Source organism: Xyrauchen texanus, chromosome 6 (genome assembly GCF_025860055.1).
Source record: "Xyrauchen texanus isolate HMW12.3.18 chromosome 6, RBS_HiC_50CHRs, whole genome shotgun sequence".
Taxonomy (NCBI): domain Eukaryota; kingdom Metazoa; phylum Chordata; class Actinopteri; order Cypriniformes; family Catostomidae; genus Xyrauchen; species Xyrauchen texanus.
This window is the reverse complement of record NC_068281.1, coordinates 36,550,892-36,569,607: the sequence shown is the minus strand read 5'-3', so window position 1 is coordinate 36,569,607 and position 18,716 is coordinate 36,550,892. Positions and strand designations below refer to the sequence as shown.

The following is an 18,716-nucleotide window of genomic DNA, read 5'->3' as shown; positions in this document are numbered from 1 at the left end:
TGGTGATCCCCTTTGTTACATCATAATGTAATCACCCAGGCCTGCTGTTTTATCTTTTTTTATGTTTTAAAATAAAACATGAGTCAGAGGGACTTTATAGTGGTAACGTTTTGAACTTTTATAAACCTTAATGCTAAATAAAAAAAAAGTTGGGCTCAACTGATAAAAAAAAAAAAACGCAAAAGCTGCAATATCCTAACGGTAAAAGAAGCAAAAAACTGAACAACAACAGCGCATAAATAGCGCATAAAAACATTTACATAAATACTATGTAACAATATAACTGCCATATAACAACTACATATTATTTTATGACAACTTATGTTGCATGTTGAAACCTCTGGTAACCGGAAGATGAAATCACAGTCGTGTGATCTTCTTCTTCTTTAGAGTTTATCGGCAGCTTGCATCCATTAGCGTTGCACTACCGCCATCTTCCGGCTTTATTTCCTGTCATGTCCAGTTACATCATATTCTACTCATCAGTCCTGTTCTTGATAAAAATAATAAAATATTTCCTCTGCTTTGTTCATTCTCCCCACTTTCCAGTATTTCCTTCATTCCTGTCCCTATTGCTCCAATTTTTCCTAACTCTTCCATCATATTTTTCCTCTGTTCTTTATATTGTCTGCAACTCAACAACACATGCTCTATAGTTTCTGCAACCTGACAACAACCACAAAAACCAGTTGGGTGTTTCCCTATAATGTGTAGTGTGCTATTCAAATTACTGTGACCTATCCTTAATCTGGTCATAACTACTTCTTTTCTATTCCCTCCCCTATTCTTCACAGCCCCAACTTTACTTTGAATAGCATATAAATGTCTCCCTTTAGCTTCCATATCCCACTGATGTTGCCATTCTCTAATGGCTTCTTTCCATATTATACTCTTTCCTTCAGACTTTGACAACTTAATATTTTCTTCAATATTCTCTTTTTTAACAGCTTGTTTGGCTAACTTGTCCACTCTCTCATTACCCACAATGCCGATATGAGCAGGAATCCAAGTCAATTGAATCTCATAACATTTCCCCCTTATTCTTGACAGTCGTGTGAGTGGCGTTTGATGTGCTTTTATTCCGAGAATCCCCGCCTCCTGTAACAGGATTGGCTACTATAGACTTACCAAACGTCTGTGATTGGACAGTTGAGAAGTCATTCACACATCCACAGCGAACCGTGATCAGATCAAGGGCGGGACTTGACGAAACTTCTACAAAAAACATACAAACGTTGCGTGTGCGGATGTTGTCCAACCCACTAACTCATATACCTGTGACGCGTTTGTACACAGGTATATAACTACATTTACGTGTGGTTGCCGACAAACTTCATTTCGCACTGATTTGATCGTTAACCTGAAGTTTATTTAACGAATTGCTATAATAGCGTTGTTCTGTCTGTGGGTGTGCCTCCACGTGCGAGCTATATTGCACGTTTAATTTACATATGTTAATTAGTAGCACTTTTAAGAAGGATAATTTAGCTTTCTTAATTTATAGTCATTTAAATGCATCCCAAACGCTTGTGTATGGATTCTTTAGTGCGTAAACCGGACCGCGTTCACAACATGTAGTCATAAGCGTGTTCGTTTCTGACTGACTGCTGCGTGAGCTTTCAATTCCCGTTACGTGTCTGACACTGAAGCTGAACGAACCCGTTTGCCGTTTCGTCTCATAAGAACCCGAAGCATGGAGCACACCGGCTGCGTCAACATCTGCAGTCTCACCAGCACCTTACCGGTGATCCCGTATCGGAAATTAACCGACTTGCACTACATCAGCAATGGAGGGTTCGGAACCGTGTTCAGGGCGCAGCACAGTGACTGGCGCACAACAGTCGCGATCAAGTGCTTGAAACTGGATTCACCGGTTGGGGAGAGGTGGGTACAGTGTAGAGTGATCCGTGCTTCGCTTATTGTTAATTCAAATATACGGGACGAAAGACGTTGTCAAATTCTGTATGTTATTGATCAGATTAGGGCTTTTGTCTCTTAGCTGGTATCACTTCTATCTGAGATGTATGGACACCAATGCTTGTATAACATGCCTTTTGGGATTTAATTTATACTTTGAAATGGTACTATAGAAATCAGGCACAAACCTCTGACGTTTTGCATCACTTGACCCCAAGTATGTGGTCATACAGCATTTTTTATTGACGTACTTTACTGCGGTGGGGAACTGAATGTTAAAGCTGCGTGAATAGTTTCTTGGTTCATTGGCAGTTATTTTAACCGACTAGAATAGATCAGACTGACAGGCAATTGTTGTTTTGGGGCTGATGAGTTATATCTCAGATTTCCTTGTCCAGAGACAGGAAAAAAACATTTTTTATAGTGATTATTAATTTCTAGGTATGATTATTGCTGCACTATTGGAATCGGCAAGACACTGATCTGTCAAATTATAATAATAATTTTAAAAGGATTATTCTGGGTTCAGTTCAAATTGTTTAATTGATAGCATTTGTGGCATATTGTTGATTATGATTACCACAAAAATGTATTTGTACTTATTCCTACTTGTGTTTAAATATAGCTAAACTCTGGGTCATAGGGAGGCACTTACAATGGAAGTGAATGGGGCCCATGCATAAACGTTGAAATTCTCATGTTTCAAAAATATAGCCATGAGACGTAGGCCTAAATACTATCTAGCGTGATAAAATTGCACACAAATCTTGAGTGAAGTTGTCCAATATTGAAACTTCATTGGCATGACAAAGTAACACCATAAACCCTAAAACAGTAGTCCAGTGATGATTTTAAATACTTTACAGCTCAAATATAATACACGAGTTGTATCAGAACAATTAATGTAAGTGCTTTAATAAAATTATAAGCTTCACATTTCTACCCCATTCACTTCCATTGTTTTTTTTTCTTTTAAGAAATAATTTTTGTTGTTATGCTACAAATTCTGTCGATTGAGCTTAACTTGGAATCTGGAGTATTCCTTTTGAAAATTCTTGTCCAGTTTTCACAAAACGATTGAAGTAATGGAAATGTATTGGTTAAAAAGTCTGGGAACCCCGATAGTCCCTTTATTTTGCCTTGTTTGCCTTTTCTAGTAATTAACCCCTTTGCAGGGAGAGAAATTGTTTACTGAAAGAAGCTGAGGTGCTTCACAAAGCTAGATTCAACCACATCATCCAGATCTTTGGGGTGTGCAATGAGCCCGAGTTCTTCTGCATTGTGACAGAGTACATGACCAATGGATCGCTGGATGGGCTGCTACATGAGGTAGAAATATACAGTCAACATTGTGTTTTTTGTATAAATGACAGTTTCTTTTAATTTGAGCAATGCTGTTTCACTTTCTGTCTTGTGGCTGGCATAAAGGTTCTTCAAAGTTGATTCTTGTATGTTCTTTCTTGTGTTACAGAAAGATATGTACCCAGTGGTGGCCTGGCCATTGAGACTTCGAATTCTTTATGAGATTGCTCTTGGTGTCAACTTCCTCCATAATATGACCCCACCTCTTCTACACCATGATCTCAAAACTCAGAACATATTGCTCGATGGAGAGTACCATGTCAAGGTCTGTGCACTTGGTCAAGCAGATGTGTTTGTTGCTTGAATTGAGAAGTCTGCAGGTGCCCCAATTAAACTGCTTTTGCCTGATTCTTGCTATTTTGCAGTGCTTTTTGTCCTGATAGCTTGAAAATGAAAGTGTTGCTAACTGAGGGTTTTAGATTTCAAGGTGATTTGCTATGGATGTATTGACTTTTGCTTGCAAACTCTTGTTGGTATGTGAAACATTGTGAGAATGTGCAGTCATGCAGTACATGCTTGTCTGTATGTTATCAGTGTCCTGTATGCTTGCCCTCCTCTAAAAGTTCTCAATTCACAGCTATTCTTGTGAAACATGGTTAGTAAATGTTGCATTTCTTTTACAAGCTTGAAAGTGTCACCCCTATCTGACACCACCTTCATACTCTTTTAAAAAACAACAAGGTATTGAAGGGCTCGCATCTTTATTTTTTTTTTAATAGCTAATACTTTTTCGTTGATTTCACAGCCTGGCAAAACCACACTTGACAGCTTCTACCAGGGACAAACACAATGAAAACTTTTTCAAATTGTATAAATTAATTAACACGACCAAAGGCAGACCAACAAACCACAATTATGTTGTCTTTACAGCCAAAATACTGTTGTTTAACCAGTTTTTTTTTTTTTTTTTTTAAATCTATAAACCGAGAACACTAACATTTCCTAGAGCTTTCAAGCTACATTCACCAAACTCCGCACAATCTTTCACACTGTCTGTAATAGTGTGCCATGTCTTTTCTAATGGATTGGATTTCAGGTTTTCACATAGCAGACTGTCAAAAATGGGAAAAATCCACTATATACATACACTCACCTAAAGGATTATTAGGAACACCATACTAATACTGTGTTTAACCCCCTTTCACCTTCAGAACTGCCTTAATTCTACGTGGCATTGATTCAACAAGGTGCTGAAAGCATTCTTTAGAAATGTTGGCCGATATTGATAGGATAGCATCTTGCAGTTGATGGAGATTTGTGGGATGCACATCCAGGGCACGAAGCTCCCGTTCCACCACATCCCAAAGATGCTCTATTGGGTTGAGATCTGGTGACTGTGGGGGCCATTTTAGTACAGTGAACTCATTGTCATGTTCAAGAAACCAATTTGAAATGATTCGAGCTTTGTGACATGGTGCATTATCCTGCTGGAAGTAGCCATCAGAGGATTGGTACATGGTGGCCATAAAGGGATGGACATGGTCAGAAACAATGCTCAGGTAGGCCGTGGCATTTAAACGATGCCCAATTGGCACTAAGGGGCCTAAAGTGTGCCAAGAAAACATCCCCCACACCATTACACCACCACAGCCTGCACAGTGGTAACAAGGCATGATGGATCCATGTTCTCATTCTGTTTACGCCAAATTCTGACTCTACCATCTGAATGTCTCAACAGAAATCGAGACTCATCAGACCAGGCAACATTTTTCCAGTCTTCAACTGTCCAATTTTGGTGAGCTCTTGCAAATTGTAGCTTCTTTCCTATTTGTAGTGGAGATGAGTGGTACCCGGTGGGGTCTTCTGCTGTTGTAGCCCATCCGCCTCAAGGTTGTGCGTGTTGTGGCTTCACAAATGCTTTGCTGCATACCTCGGTTGTAACGAGTGGTTATTTCAGGCAAAGTTGCTCTTCTATCAGCTTGAATCAGTCGGCCCATTCTCCTCTGACCTCTAGCACCAACAAGGCATTTTCGCCCACAGGACTGCCGCATGCTGGATGTTTTTCCCTTTTCACACCATTCTTTGTAAACCATAGAAATGGTTGTGCGTGAAAATCCCAGTAACTGAGCAGATTGTGAAATACTCAGACCGGCCCGTCTGGCACCAACAACCATGCCACGCTCAAAATTGCTTAAATGACCTTTCTTTCCCATTCTGACATTCAGTTTGGAGTTCAGGAGATTGTCTTGACCAGGACAACACCCCTAAATGCATTGAAGCAACTGCCATGTGATTGGTTGATTAGATAATTGCATTAATGAGAAATTGAACAGGTGTTCCTAATAATCCTTTAGGTGAGTGTATATATATTGGAATGTCTGGGCACAGCAATATGGCAGCGCAGGGGCTTCACTGTCTATGACATCATCAGCAATCCAGTTCTATATTGTATATCAGTGGAAAAATCTCATAGACTTGCATTAATGGAATGTTTAAATGGGCCAACAGAATGCTTGTTCATTCAAACTCCATCTGTCAAAAATTCAGATGTAAACAAACCCACACAAGGTCTTTAACTTGTACTGAACCCGGAACATTCCTTTAAGTTAAACTCAATCGACAGCATAATGTTGGTTACCACAAAAATTTATTTTGATTCGTTCCTCCTTTTCTTTTAAAAGAAGCAAAAATCGAGGTTACAGTGAGGCACCTGCAAAGGAAGCGAATGAGGACAAGGAAATTGAATGTGGCCAATTTGTGGAGGGTTTAAACACAGAAATGTGCAGCTTGTAATTATATAAAAGCACTTTAATTGGGCAGTGGTGGCTCAGTGGTTGAGGCTCAGTGTTACTGACCAGAAGGTTGGGGGTTCAAGCCCCAGCACCACCAAGATGCCACTGTTGGGCCCTTGAGCAAGGCACTTAACTCCAGGTTGCTCCAGGGGAACTGTCCCTGTAATAAGTGCACTGTAAGTCGCTTTGGATAAAAGCGTCTGCCAAATGCATAAATGTAATTGTTCTGTTAAAACTTGTGTATTATTTGAGCTATAACCGTTGTTTAAATTGTCTATTTTAGTCATTTTAGGGTTTGTTGACATTAAACTGTCATGGCAATGAAGTTGTAAAATTGGCCATAACTTTACACAGAAAAGTTTTGTAAGTGATTTTATCACACTAAAATTATGTTTACATATCCTTTGTCTTGTGGCTAAACGTTTTGAAACTTTTGAATATTTTAATATAAAATAATTGGCCCCCATTCACTTCTGTTGTAAGTGCCTCACTTTACACCAGATTTTTGTTTTATAAGAAAAGGAGGAACGAGTCAAAATAAAATGTGTTAGTCAATATTGATACAAATGCTGTCGACTGAGCTTAACTTGTACTGAACCCGAAATATGCCTTTTATTCTGCTTTATGATTGTCTATCTCTCTGTTGCAATGCCTTGAGGCTGTCTACACTGGACCCGTCAAAACAAACATTGTTCTAAACTGTTTATTTGTCTTGTTGGCAGCAGTTGCGCCAGTGTGTGCAGGGCAAATTGAATGGGGAATCCCGGTCTGGTGTAGACAGGGTGTTACTGTAATGTCTGTATAATGATTAGTTAAACTATAAACTTTCAGACAAGGCTTTGTCAATCAAACAAAGTTGGTTTCGACAAACTTTACCTATCTAGTTTGCTGCTTGCTATTGCTAATCAGAAACTGAGGGAGTTTACAATTTGGTGGAGGGGATTTTGTCATTTCAAGTGAGCATTTTATTGACCAAAAATGTGTGTATTACAAGATGAGTCATCAATGTTTTTTCCTGAAAGAGAAACTCTGTTAATTTTAAATCTGCTAGGAGTTTTTGTCAACTTTTAAAATTCTCTAACATTATGATGCCCTTAAACTAATGGGAATGGACTAAAAGTCACAAACTCCCGCTTTGATTTCACGGGGTCTTTAAATATTAGCAAGCCTGCTTCTATAATGAGCTGAAATCTATCAACATCATTAAAGTAGATAGGTAAATACATCCTTTTTGACTCTGATCTAAAGTGCTATGTATCTTGTATGTCTGTGTTTGTGAATAGATAGCTGATTTTGGCTTGTCTAAATGGCGTCAGCTCTCTATCACTAAAGGGTCTAGCTCAAAACCTGCCGAAATGGGAGGCACTGTCATCTATATGCCACCAGAGGAGTACGAGCCCTCAAAGAACCGTCGAGCTGATGTCAAATATGACATGTACAGGTCAGTATCTTTTATAGGTCTAAGCACCGTTTTGACCACATAAACTTTAGCCTGATAAATGTCAAACTAGTCCTACACTGTTTTAAATGTACCTTTTGTCCTGCTCTCTGTTCCTATATTTTTGGGGCATCCCCTTCAGCAGTTCCCTTCAGCTTCAACTGTCTCTCTAATTGCACCATAACCCCAGTCTGTTGTTGATTCAGCACAGTTCATGTCAGATGAGGGACATGTTTCTCCCAAAAAGTTGAAGTGGTGATGCTGGAAGTGCAGGACATTGAAAATATGGGTGATGGTTGCATTCATATTGTGTGTAGTCACGTATCCCTGTTTGGATTTTGGTCATATTTGAATGAGTTCCCAGAACACGGGGAAAGGCTGGGAAATGTAACGCAACAAATTAATTTCTAAAGAGTTACTCATAGTTCACCAAACCTGTATCAGGAAAAAAAAACATTAATGTGGCCTTTATTTTATTCAGCCACTGCTCTGGTGTTAAAAAAAGAAAAGAAAAAGGAAGTGACTTAATAACTGATGTTAAAAATGTCAGCCTTAACAAGACCAATATTGGGGAAGCTACTTGTTAACTGTAGCCTGTCATGCTTCAAACTTCTCATAATTGAAAGCAGTAAAAAAAAAAAATTCTACTAACTTGTTGGTATCCTTGTGGTTAGCTATATTACAAGCTACTAGGAGCAGTGGCAGTAACACTGAAGCAGTAATTTACTACCAATTTAATTTAGGACAATAGTCATTTAAAGAGCCCATATTATGCTAAATTACAGGATCATAATTTTATTTTGGGTGTCTACTAGAAAACATGCTTTAATGTTAAAAAAAAACATACATTATTTTTCTCATACTGAACATTTCTTTTCCCTGCTCTTCATACTCTGCCGTAAACGCTCTGATTTAGCTCCTGTCTCTTTAAAGATCCCCTTTCCAAAAAGCCCAGTCTGCTCTGATTGGTCAGCTGGCCTAGTCTGTTGTGATTGGTCAACTGTGTAGAGCATGTGTTGGAAATGTAACACCCTTACAATAACAGAGTTTCAGTCCCCAAGCTGTAAACACTATTGTAACAGTGGTGTCAATTCTGCTATACCAGCTCTAGCCTGAGTCCGATAATGAAAGTTTGGAAGAACACTCTAATTGACCCGAACCATCTTTGCAAGCACTACTTGAGCAGGACGTTTTAATTTAGTAGCTTTTTTACTAGTACACTGTTGATTATTTGAACATAACAAGTCTTCAAGTAAAAGACACGTAGTGCATCGAAGTTGGTCATCTTTTGCTGGAATGGGAGTAGCCAAACTTTTTTTTCACCCGAGATATGAACTGAAAGCAGAGGCTTACTCCTGTTATTGAGCAAGTTAGCCATGGACTACCAATAGTGGCCATAACATTACAGCTTGTAATTATATAAGACTCTTGAGATTGACCATTTTGTTACACCGTTTTAGGTAAATGTCGGCCCACAGCTGAATAGTAAACGCTTACCAAAACAATAACTTTACATAGCAAGTTAGCCGAGCACTACCGTGGATTGCAGACGTAAAATTACCGTTTGTAAAGATACATCCATCTCCACACTTGTTCACTATTCATGATAGTAAGGATGACAAACAATCTGCATAGTTCTACACAATTGTAGGTAAACGTGGGCCCACAGCTGATTAGCAAAACTATTTCAACACAATAACATTAGCTAGCAGTTTAGCAGAGGCCTACAGCTGTGCACTGGGTGTACACCACAGCTACAACACAAAACTCTGCATTTCAACCCTCGATAGCAGATAAATCCACAAATAATCAAACATACTTGCAGGTTGTGATCTTGAAGTGCCAGATTGTCCCAACAAATTGGAAACTGCACCATCTTTCAGGGGTAACTGACTTGAAAATCCGGCATTGGTTGTGGTTGTACTGCTGAGGAATAGTGGTAAAAATACATTTTAATCACTGATACTTCAATTCGTCTGCTTTTGGAAGTCCAAACAAAGAGGTTTTGCTTTCGCAGTGAAGAAAATGGCATTTTGTCGACATTGCGACATTATGCAAATGTCGACATTATGCAAATGTGTTGCATAGTGACATAGATACTTTACGGAGAAATGGCTGGACTACAAACCAGCTGTTTTGTGTAGTTCTTGAGCAGTTCTGTGTATGTATTTGAAGGGGATGGTGCGTTGGAAAGACAGAGAGGGAAGGAATGCATTGACCAATTGGAATCTCAGAGAGGCGCAACTAGTTGCACTGTGAAATCGAAAAAACATGGCAGACAAACTCATAAATGCAGTGTAATCATTACCAGTCCTTGTTAATTTTCTCCTGTCAGGCTCATCAATGCTGACTGGTACGTTGTCAAATATATATTTTGGATAGTTATCTCTACCCTTGATCAGCCAACATGATCACACAGGAGGTCAGCATGTTGTTAGCCAGAGTTCTGGTACCTTAGGAACGGCCACATATGCCTACTCACTGCTGGGGTTTGGGTTGGGGGGTACATTGTATTACTTCCTGGACAGCTGAAAACAACTTGCTTCACATCTTGTTTTTGGCCCCCCTCCGTGGACATTACACTCTGGAAAATGAAGCTCATACAAGCGATAAGGTTACTGACGTAACCCAGGTTCTCTGATAACATGAAGTGAGGTATCTCACTATGGGAACACCTCTGGGCGTGACCGATCGCGGAAGCACCTATTACACCACGTCTGCCAACCCTGGCAGACCAATCGCTGCAGCGATCAGGGAGTCACCTCCCTGTATATAAACTGCAGTCACCTGCCGTTTCGTCATTCTCCGCATATCTCTTCTCCGTGCTACGAGGCAAGGAGGGCAATGTTTGTGAGATACCTCACTTCATGTTATCAGAGAACCTGGGTTACGTCAGTAACCTTATCGTTCTCTTTCTAACATTCGTTCGGTATCTCACTATGGGATATAGACCACTCCCGTATTGCCGATATGCTGACGAAGCAGACTGAAAACAAAAGGAGATAAAATATCCACTTACCAAAAACGAACCAACTCACACCCTCTGGCTACTTACTCCCAGAACTGAGTGCGCCAGAGATGGCTCTGTAACATCCAATCTATAAAAACGTATAAATGTGTGCGGAGAGGACCAGCTGGCTGCCGCGCAAATTTCTTGAATCGATATACCCTTAAATAGAGCCCAGGATGTAGACATTCCCCTTGTAGAATGCGCTCGCAGACCTACTGGGGGCTCCATGTTCATGCTGTTATAGCATAACACAATAGCCTCTACCATCCAATGGGAAAGACGTTGCCGTGATATAGGCTTTCCCTTAAAAGAGTCAGCCCATGATACAAACAGCTGGTTACTTTTCCGCAATGTGCGGGTTCTCTGTACATACATGTACAGCGTACGAACCGGACATAAACAGTGTAACCTCTCCTCCTCTGGTGAAGAAAAAGGAGGTGGATGAAAAGCTGGCAAGTCAACCGCTCTTACTGTATCCGCGTGATCCAGTACTTTGGGCACGAGCGCCGGATTAGTCCTGAAAAGAGCTCTTTGACCATCAGGGGCGAACATCATACATGAGGGATGAACTGATAAAGCCTGTAGTTCACTGACCCTCTTTGCCGTTGTAAGAGCCAGTAACAAAGCAGTCTTCAAAGCGAGCAGCTTTAAGACAATGCTATCAATGGGTTCAAGCGGAGCTTTTGAGAGCGCGTTCAGTACTACCGACAAATCCCATGGCGGGACCAGTGGCTTTGACACGGGTGTAGCCTGCGTGCCCCTCTCATGAATCGACAGACTAGTGGGTGTCGGCCGATGGTACCGAGTCAATACCCACATGACACGCTGATATAGCGGACAAATAAACCTTAACCGTGGAGAAGGCTCTGCCCTTATCCAGGAGGTCCTGAAGGAAACTCAACACGTTCGACACAGAGCACAAGAAAGGAACAATGTTCTTGTCAGCACACCATTCCTCAAAAACTCTCCATTTGAGATCATATAAAGAAGCGAGTCGAGGCAGCCCTCGCGTTCTGAATCGTCTCAATCACCTTCGGAGGTAGCCCGGCTGCGCTCAGATTCAACCTCTCACGGGCCAGGCCCAGAGAGCTAATTTCTGAGGGGAGGGATGGAAAATTTCCCCCGTGCTTGCGAGAGGAGATCTCTGCGGCGTTGGTAGCGGCCACGGCTGGTTGTGGAGCAGTTCGCGCGATCTCCGCAATCCACAGTCTCCCGGCCAGAAGCGGTGCGATCAGAATCATAACATGTCCGGCTCCCGAACCCTCCGTAGTGTTGGCTCGATCAAGCTCAGCGGAGAGCAGCGTACAGTAACTGCGTCTGGCCATTACGTGGGCTAGAGCATCCACACCCAATGGTGCATCGTCTCCGGTCAGAGAGAAGAACAGGGGGCATTGCGGCGTCTTCGCGCGATGCGTAAAGATCTACGGCAGCCTGGCCGAATCTCTGCCATACCATACGGATCACCTGGGGGTGGAGTCTCCACTCCCGTACAGAGGATTCCGTCTGGACAATAGATCCGCTCCCCTGTTCATTATCCCGGGACATGTGTCGCGCGTAATGACAGGAAGTTCCTGTTGCTCCACGTAATCAGTCTCTTACGCTAACCTGTGTAGCGTGTGAGAACGCACTCCCCTTGTCGATTTATGTAGGCTATCACCGTTGTATTGTCTGACCTGACCAATGCGTGATGACTCTTGAGAAAGTGCACGAAATGTCTCAGAGCTAGAAACACTGCCAGTAGCTCTAAAAAATTTATGTGCTTTTCTCTCAGCGTGGAGACCAAACCCCCTCGCTGTTCTGCCCTCGAACACTGCGCCCCAGCCTGTGAGAGATCGTCTGTCGTCATTACTTTCCTCAGTACGATCGGGCCCAGGGGCAGCCGGTCCTGAGAAAAGACGGGGCTCTCCAATAACGAAGCGCTCATGCATTCTGGTGAGACGCGCACTTCGTTGGCTGAGGCGGCTCTTGGGGCGAATACCTTGTGACGCTGTCCAGTTCTGAAATTCCCTCATTCGCAACAGTCCCAGGGGAACCACGGACACCGTTGAGGCCATCAGTCCTAATAGCCGAAGGCACATTCTGAACTGGACTGATTTTCCTTGTTGGAAAAGGGAAAGGCAGCTGTGAAAAGTCTCGATGCGATCCTCCGATAGGAAAGCTCGAAGCGTCACAGAATTCAACCTGAGACCTAGGTAGACTATTTCCTGAGCCGGAGATAGACAACTTTTCGGTTGGTTTATCTTGAAACCCAATCTTTCCAGGTGCATCACCAGTCTGTGTGTATCTCTCTCTGCCTGCGAGGGCACGGCGCGGAGATTAGCAGATCGTCCAGATATGATGAAATCCTGATCCCTGATCCCTCAGCGAGTCAGGGCTCCTTCTACACACTTGCTGAATACCCGAGGAGCTAGAGCTAGGCCAAATGGTATTCTCATATACTCAGTAAGCCGTGCCCTGATAGGCTGAACCTCAGATATTTCCTGTGCTTGGGAAAAATATCTATATGAAAATATCGTCCAGGAGATCTACTGCTGTGAACCAGTCTCCTCGACGAATATTTTGACACAATGTTCTGATAGACAGCATTTTGAATTTGTATTTCCTGAGGTGTCTGTTGAGGCCTCGTAAATCCAGAATAGGACGAAGACCCCCCCCTCTCTTGGGAATCACAAAATAGCGGGAGTAGAAGCCCTCGTGGCTCTCTTCCGTTGAAATCGCTCTTATCACTCCCTTTCTTATTAGAGAGGCTATTTCCTCCTCTAATACAAGAGCTGCTTCCCCTTTGGCCACTGAAATTACCACTCCATTGAATAGAGGAGGTTTCACAGCGAATTGAAGCCTGTAACCCTTCTCTATGGTGGTTAACACCCAGGGATGAACTGCGCATGCGCGCCAGTTCACTGCCTGCGTAGCGAGTGGGCCCTTCCCGTCAGTCAGCTCACCAGAGGTGCCGTAGCACACTCTAGCGGCGGAGGGAAGACCGCTCCAGTAAAGGAGTTATGTTGGTCTTTATCTGTGATTGATTTAATCTTTTGAGATATTTTCTTTTTTCTCTTAAACTCTAAGCCCTCGGTGCTTGACCTGGATGCGCCAGAGAAAACTTTATTTTTGAAGTCGTGATTGTGAGCGTTAAACCTTCCTCCCTCGTAACAAACCTCAAAGGTGGAGGGAGGCGATCTCTTGGGGGCACTAACAGAACTTCGGCCACATTCCCGCACACGCTGGACATTGAACCGTCCAAGCGAACACATTTCACCTCTGAATTCCTTCTCCTTTTCCCGCGGGAGAGAGAGGAATCGTTTTGAAGGGCTGGGACAGATAAACCCTGGGTGCTGTCTCCCAACCCTTCTAGATGTCGAACTGGCGTATCAGGTCGACCGTCTCTTCTTGCTCCCCTGGGGGGCAGCCGGTCGATGTTTAGCTGCTGCGGCCGCGAAAGACTGTTTAGGTCTCACGAAGCCGGGCTTCGGCTGTGAAGCTGCGCTGCTTTCGACTGTTGTGGAGGCGGGGCGGGACGGCTGATAATCTGAATGTCCTCCTCTTCCTGAAGGTCTGAAAGTTGGCCGACTCGTGTGATAAGGCCGAGCCGCCGGCTTTCTGGGGAGGCAGACCTGGAAAGCTTCAGCCCTCCTTCTTTCGCAGGTCACACTGCTGCCTCATCGCTGTCACCGTCGCGCCGAACATGGCTTTTGGGTCAATAGGGGCATCCAAAAGCTTCGGCTTTCTCCTTTTCAGAGAGCCCTGACAAACCCAGCCACAACGATCTCTCTCCCACAACTGCTAGACCCATACTCCGTCCGCACCCTTGAACTGCTCCGCGGGGCGTGCGCGAGGTTCAAATCTGCGATAACGCAAATCTCCTCCCAGAGCACCGGGTTGGGAGATCCGAGTCCAGCTGACGACCCATCTCCTCTAATAATTCCGCTTGATAGGCTGTGAGGAGGGACGTGGCGTTCAGAGCACGGACAGACAGTGCAGTGGATTTGTAGATCTTTTGAAAAACAGAGGCGTAGCGCTCTGTTTTCCTAGCAACAAGCTCCGGTTGAAGAGAGCGCCGTTCTGCGGCCTGGATGCAAGTGATTTGCAACCGAGGTTTCCACCGGGGAGGGTCTGCCATCCCTAGATCCTCCATTCCCTGAGCGTCCAGCCTTGAGAAACCCTTGGCGGGCACTCGATGAGAAAAAGGCTTGTCCCAAAACTTTTTCATCTCCGCCACACAGGCGGGAACTGCCGGAATGAACTGCCTCGTTGGCGGGAGGCGAGGCGGAAGTCTCTTTCCATCATACAGGTCCCTTGCGGCCCCCTGACCTGTCTGTTGGGATGGCCAGTCAATTGACAATCTAGCCGCGGCCCTACGACAGACTTCGATCAAGTCTGTGTCCACCTGAACAGGGGAGGGTGAACTCTCATCCTGTGCACTCGGCGGCCTGGCTTGGTTCGGGGGAAGAATAGCATCTTCATCGTCGTCATCCTCGTCTTCAAGGATATTCGACAACACCTCATCATCGTCCTCTTCCTCTTCCGCTAGTGGATCCTCGAACAGCGGAGGAAGGGCGGGTGACACTTTCTCCATCATCTCTGCCCATGAGCTGGTGGTTTGGGGACAATCCATGGGTTCCTCTCTGGGTTGAGCAGAGAGGCATGGGTCCGCCTTTCCACCGACTGCCACGCGGAGCCTCCTTTCTCGGGTTTTAGTCGAGAACATCGCGCAGTCGCGGGCAGCCCTCGGGGTTGGACAGCGCTGCCTGAGCGTGTTTAGCGCCCAGACAAGAAATGCAGAGGCCGTGGGCATCCTTGGCAGAAATCCACATTCCACAAGCACCACGGATGCGGAGGGCGACCTCTTCCTCCGGGGCTCTCCGGTTCTATCGCGGTGGCCATGATAGAGCCTGCACTCTCTTCGTACGGTAAGTTATCACACAGCGCAGCGACTTGTACGGAGCTGTGCTGCGATGAGAGAGCTCTCGTTTAAATAAAACTTAAGAGCAGGAAAACTTCGTCTTAACACGTTAGTTCTCACGCTCTAAAGCGGCGGGTCACTCAACAACCAAGGGAATGATCTGCGTTTGGGGCGTTACCTGAAGGCTCCGTCAGAAAACAGTTAAGCAATCGTTCCCAAAATCTGCTGAGGACAGCTTCCGAAATCTTCCACGGGGAAGAGAGCGAGAATGACGAAACGGCAGGTGACTGCAGTTTATATACAGGGAGGTGACTCCCTGATCGCTGCAGCGATTGGTCTGCCAGGGTTGGCAGACGTGGTGTAATAGGTGCTTCCGTGATCGGTCACGCCCAGAGGCGTTCCCATAGTGAGATACCGAACGAATGTTAGAAAGAGAACCCATAAGTCGAACGTCACTTGCCGCTTTGCCCACTGGGGGCAGTGTTTCGCATTTCAGTAATCACTGACCGATTAGCTAAAGAAAATTCTAACTACTCTTCCGATTTCACTGTTAGATCAGTCTGTGTTGCCACTGGATTTTTGCTTTCACATTCCCATGGGTGGAGCTTTTTTTTTTGTGGAGCTTTCTCTAGTGTGTAGGCACTCTTTACTATTTCCCAGCACTGAAAATTACTGGACAACCAGTCTTGTCCTCATCTTACCTTTTTAGCCAATGTTTTCTGACCTTAGTCAGAGGGCATGTTGAAATCATTGGACTAATAGGAGAGTGCTTTTCTCTGAAGGGGATTGCCCAGTGTGGATGTAGAGATGGCATGGCAGCAGGGAAACCACTCACTCATCTGTTCTATGCTTCCTCTTTCAGTTACGCCATCATCATGTGGGAGGTGCTTTCAAGGCGGATACCATATGAAGGTAGGGAACATTGGGCATTCATAGCTGTATGATTCACATGGTATTGCGTTTTATTAACCACACACTTTATAAAAATGTGAAAGATTTTTGTATAGTGACCACTATACTCTATAATTGACCACTGACCTAGGCAAGTTATTTCCTACATAGCTATGCTAATTTTATGTCTCCCATATCATCTGCTATTTATTTATTTTTTTCTCACGTTATAAAATAATCTCAAATCAAAATATTCATATCCATTTACGGGGCTATACAAAAAGTCTACATGAAAAATCTTAAACATTTTAATCTAATTTTAAGATGGAAATAAACTTTTGGGATAGTAATTTGGTAATTATTTGGTAAGGTGTTAATATTTTTTATAATTTGTAATAAGAAACAGTATGACATTAGAAAAATACAAATTGAAATTATTTTCAATAGTGGATTTTTTTTATTTTTTATTATACTGTATGTCTACTTTGTGTCTGGTCTTGATCACCCAGTCTGGGTTTATTTTGTAATAATGATTGACTGACAATACATTATCTCCTACATATGTAGTATCAGTATTGCAGATTTGCTAAGTAATATGCAGCTATTAAATACTAGAGAACTATAAAACAAAAGCATAACAATTGGCATAATCGGCACTAAGCTGTGGCCAGATTTGCCACGTGACATGAGTCATGTTTTTGATGTAAAGAAAATCATGGCACATTTCTCTAGGTTACTTCTCAATTTCATAAACTGCTGTAGTGATCTATTCAGGCAACATTCTTTCATCCTGTGACATTTATTTTTCTGTTTGGGCAGAGGCCACCAACCCCATACAGATCATGTTCGGTGTTCTGCGAGGATCTCGGCCTGACACGGGCATGGATAGTCTGTCTGCAGACATTCCCAGCAGAGAGACCCTCATCAACCTCATGACCTGTGGCTGGACCGCCAACCCAGATGAACGGCCTTCTTTCCTTTGTGAGTGTCGGCTTGCACATCGCATTTCCACTGCTTTACCCAATCTCTGTGAATCATGACGTTATTCATGATGTCCCAATCCAGAGAGTGACTTGTGCTTGTTTTTTTTTGTGGAGAAACATCTAACCAGAATTGTGTCATAGTCATTGTCTGCTCATGATCTGGCAGTCTAGCATTAGAAATGAGTAAAATGAATTTTGACATCACTTTCTTTGCCTACTCAAAAGATTTCTCCATTGAAAATTGTCACAACGTTTAGATGTGGATTAATCAGGATTATGAGGAAATGGCTGTGTGTGCAGAAAGAGAGGGCAAAATGGTCAATAATATGCGTCACTTTATCCAAATACAATACTGGTAACCATTTTTCTTGATATGGTGTAATAGGACTAGGGCATGATGAGTATCTGAGCTGGAAGTGACCGCATTGATCTATCATGAAGACACTGTGTTACTCACGAATACAAAGTTTTTAAAGGGTATCCACGGGTCCTTAAGTCTTAAATTTACTTTTAATAATTTAAGACCATAAAAAGTCTTAAACATCTTGAACAAATTACAAGAAGTCTTAAATTTCATTTGCTGAAATATTAAATGTTGGGGCTTGAATAGAGGAGACACTTAAAACAGCAGAATCTGTGTGAGTCAAAATCATCTCTCTCTCTCTCTCTCTCTCGTGCATCCATTATTTTGCAGCTGACGCTTGAGTTTATTGTGAGCGCATGCAGGGAAGCACACTTTTACTGAACTTATGATGTTACACGTGTATAAACATTCATAAACCCATTAATCCGAAATGCAAATGGCATTATTTTGCGTCTCTAACACTGTCGCTCCTTACATAAGCGGTGACATTGCTAAAGCACTGGTCTAATGCATCATGTCTTGCTAGAAAGCAAGTGTCTAAAGAGAAGGGTCACAATATAGGCTACATACTTGAGGCTACATGCATTCTTAAATAATTTAGAGTTTTAATGTTGTATTCACTTATTAACACATACATGCACCATAAAATATATTTTTAAAAAAACATGTCAACAGTCTGTTGGACTGTTTATTCAATACAATCAAATATTGATATATCACAATACTTTTTCTCACAATATTGTATCGATACTTTGATCCATGTATCATGATATATTGTTATTTTCAGTGCATCATGCACCATTCGAGTGGTGTAGTGGCATAGAAGTTCAGCACAGAGATCTTTTCACTGCGTGCTGAGAGTAAAAGTTTTGACTCTTTCTATGTAATGTGAATCCAAAGACCAGATACAAGCAAACCATTTTTTTAATAATGTCCCTTTTAATATCCTTTGTTCTCTACACTCAGTTATTTAATAAAAAGAAACATTTCATTCTAATCACACATGGCATGGATGCTGTAAAAAGCCATTCGGCCAAGCAAACACTATTGTCAGATTCGCTGCCACTGGTCTTAAAGAGAGGGTACCATTTTAGCACTTGTTCTACATATTGAAGTAAA

General features: G+C 42.9%; 1 protein-coding gene across 2 annotated transcripts in view; it reads left to right on the top strand.

Annotated features, from left to right (window-relative positions):
* Nucleotides 1–1,290: 1,290 nt before the first annotated feature.
* LOC127645501 (receptor-interacting serine/threonine-protein kinase 2-like) overlaps nucleotides 1,291–18,716 on the top strand; it is a 29,073-nt gene continuing 11,647 nt past the window's right edge. Inside the window, exons 1-6 of one of the 2 annotated variants that reach the window (XM_052129142.1) lie at nucleotides 1,291–1,884; nucleotides 3,093–3,246; nucleotides 3,389–3,544; nucleotides 7,295–7,452; nucleotides 16,222–16,271; nucleotides 17,070–17,231. In XM_052129142.1, coding sequence (XP_051985102.1) covers nucleotides 1,694–1,884; nucleotides 3,093–3,246; nucleotides 3,389–3,544; nucleotides 7,295–7,452; nucleotides 16,222–16,271; nucleotides 17,070–17,231 — 871 coding nt within the window. In that variant the 5' untranslated portion in view covers nucleotides 1,291–1,693. Of the gene's footprint in view, nucleotides 1,885–3,074; nucleotides 3,247–3,388; nucleotides 3,545–7,294; nucleotides 7,453–16,221; nucleotides 16,272–17,069; nucleotides 17,232–18,716 lie in introns of both variants that reach the window. The other variant, XM_052129143.1, reaches the window with a different exon arrangement.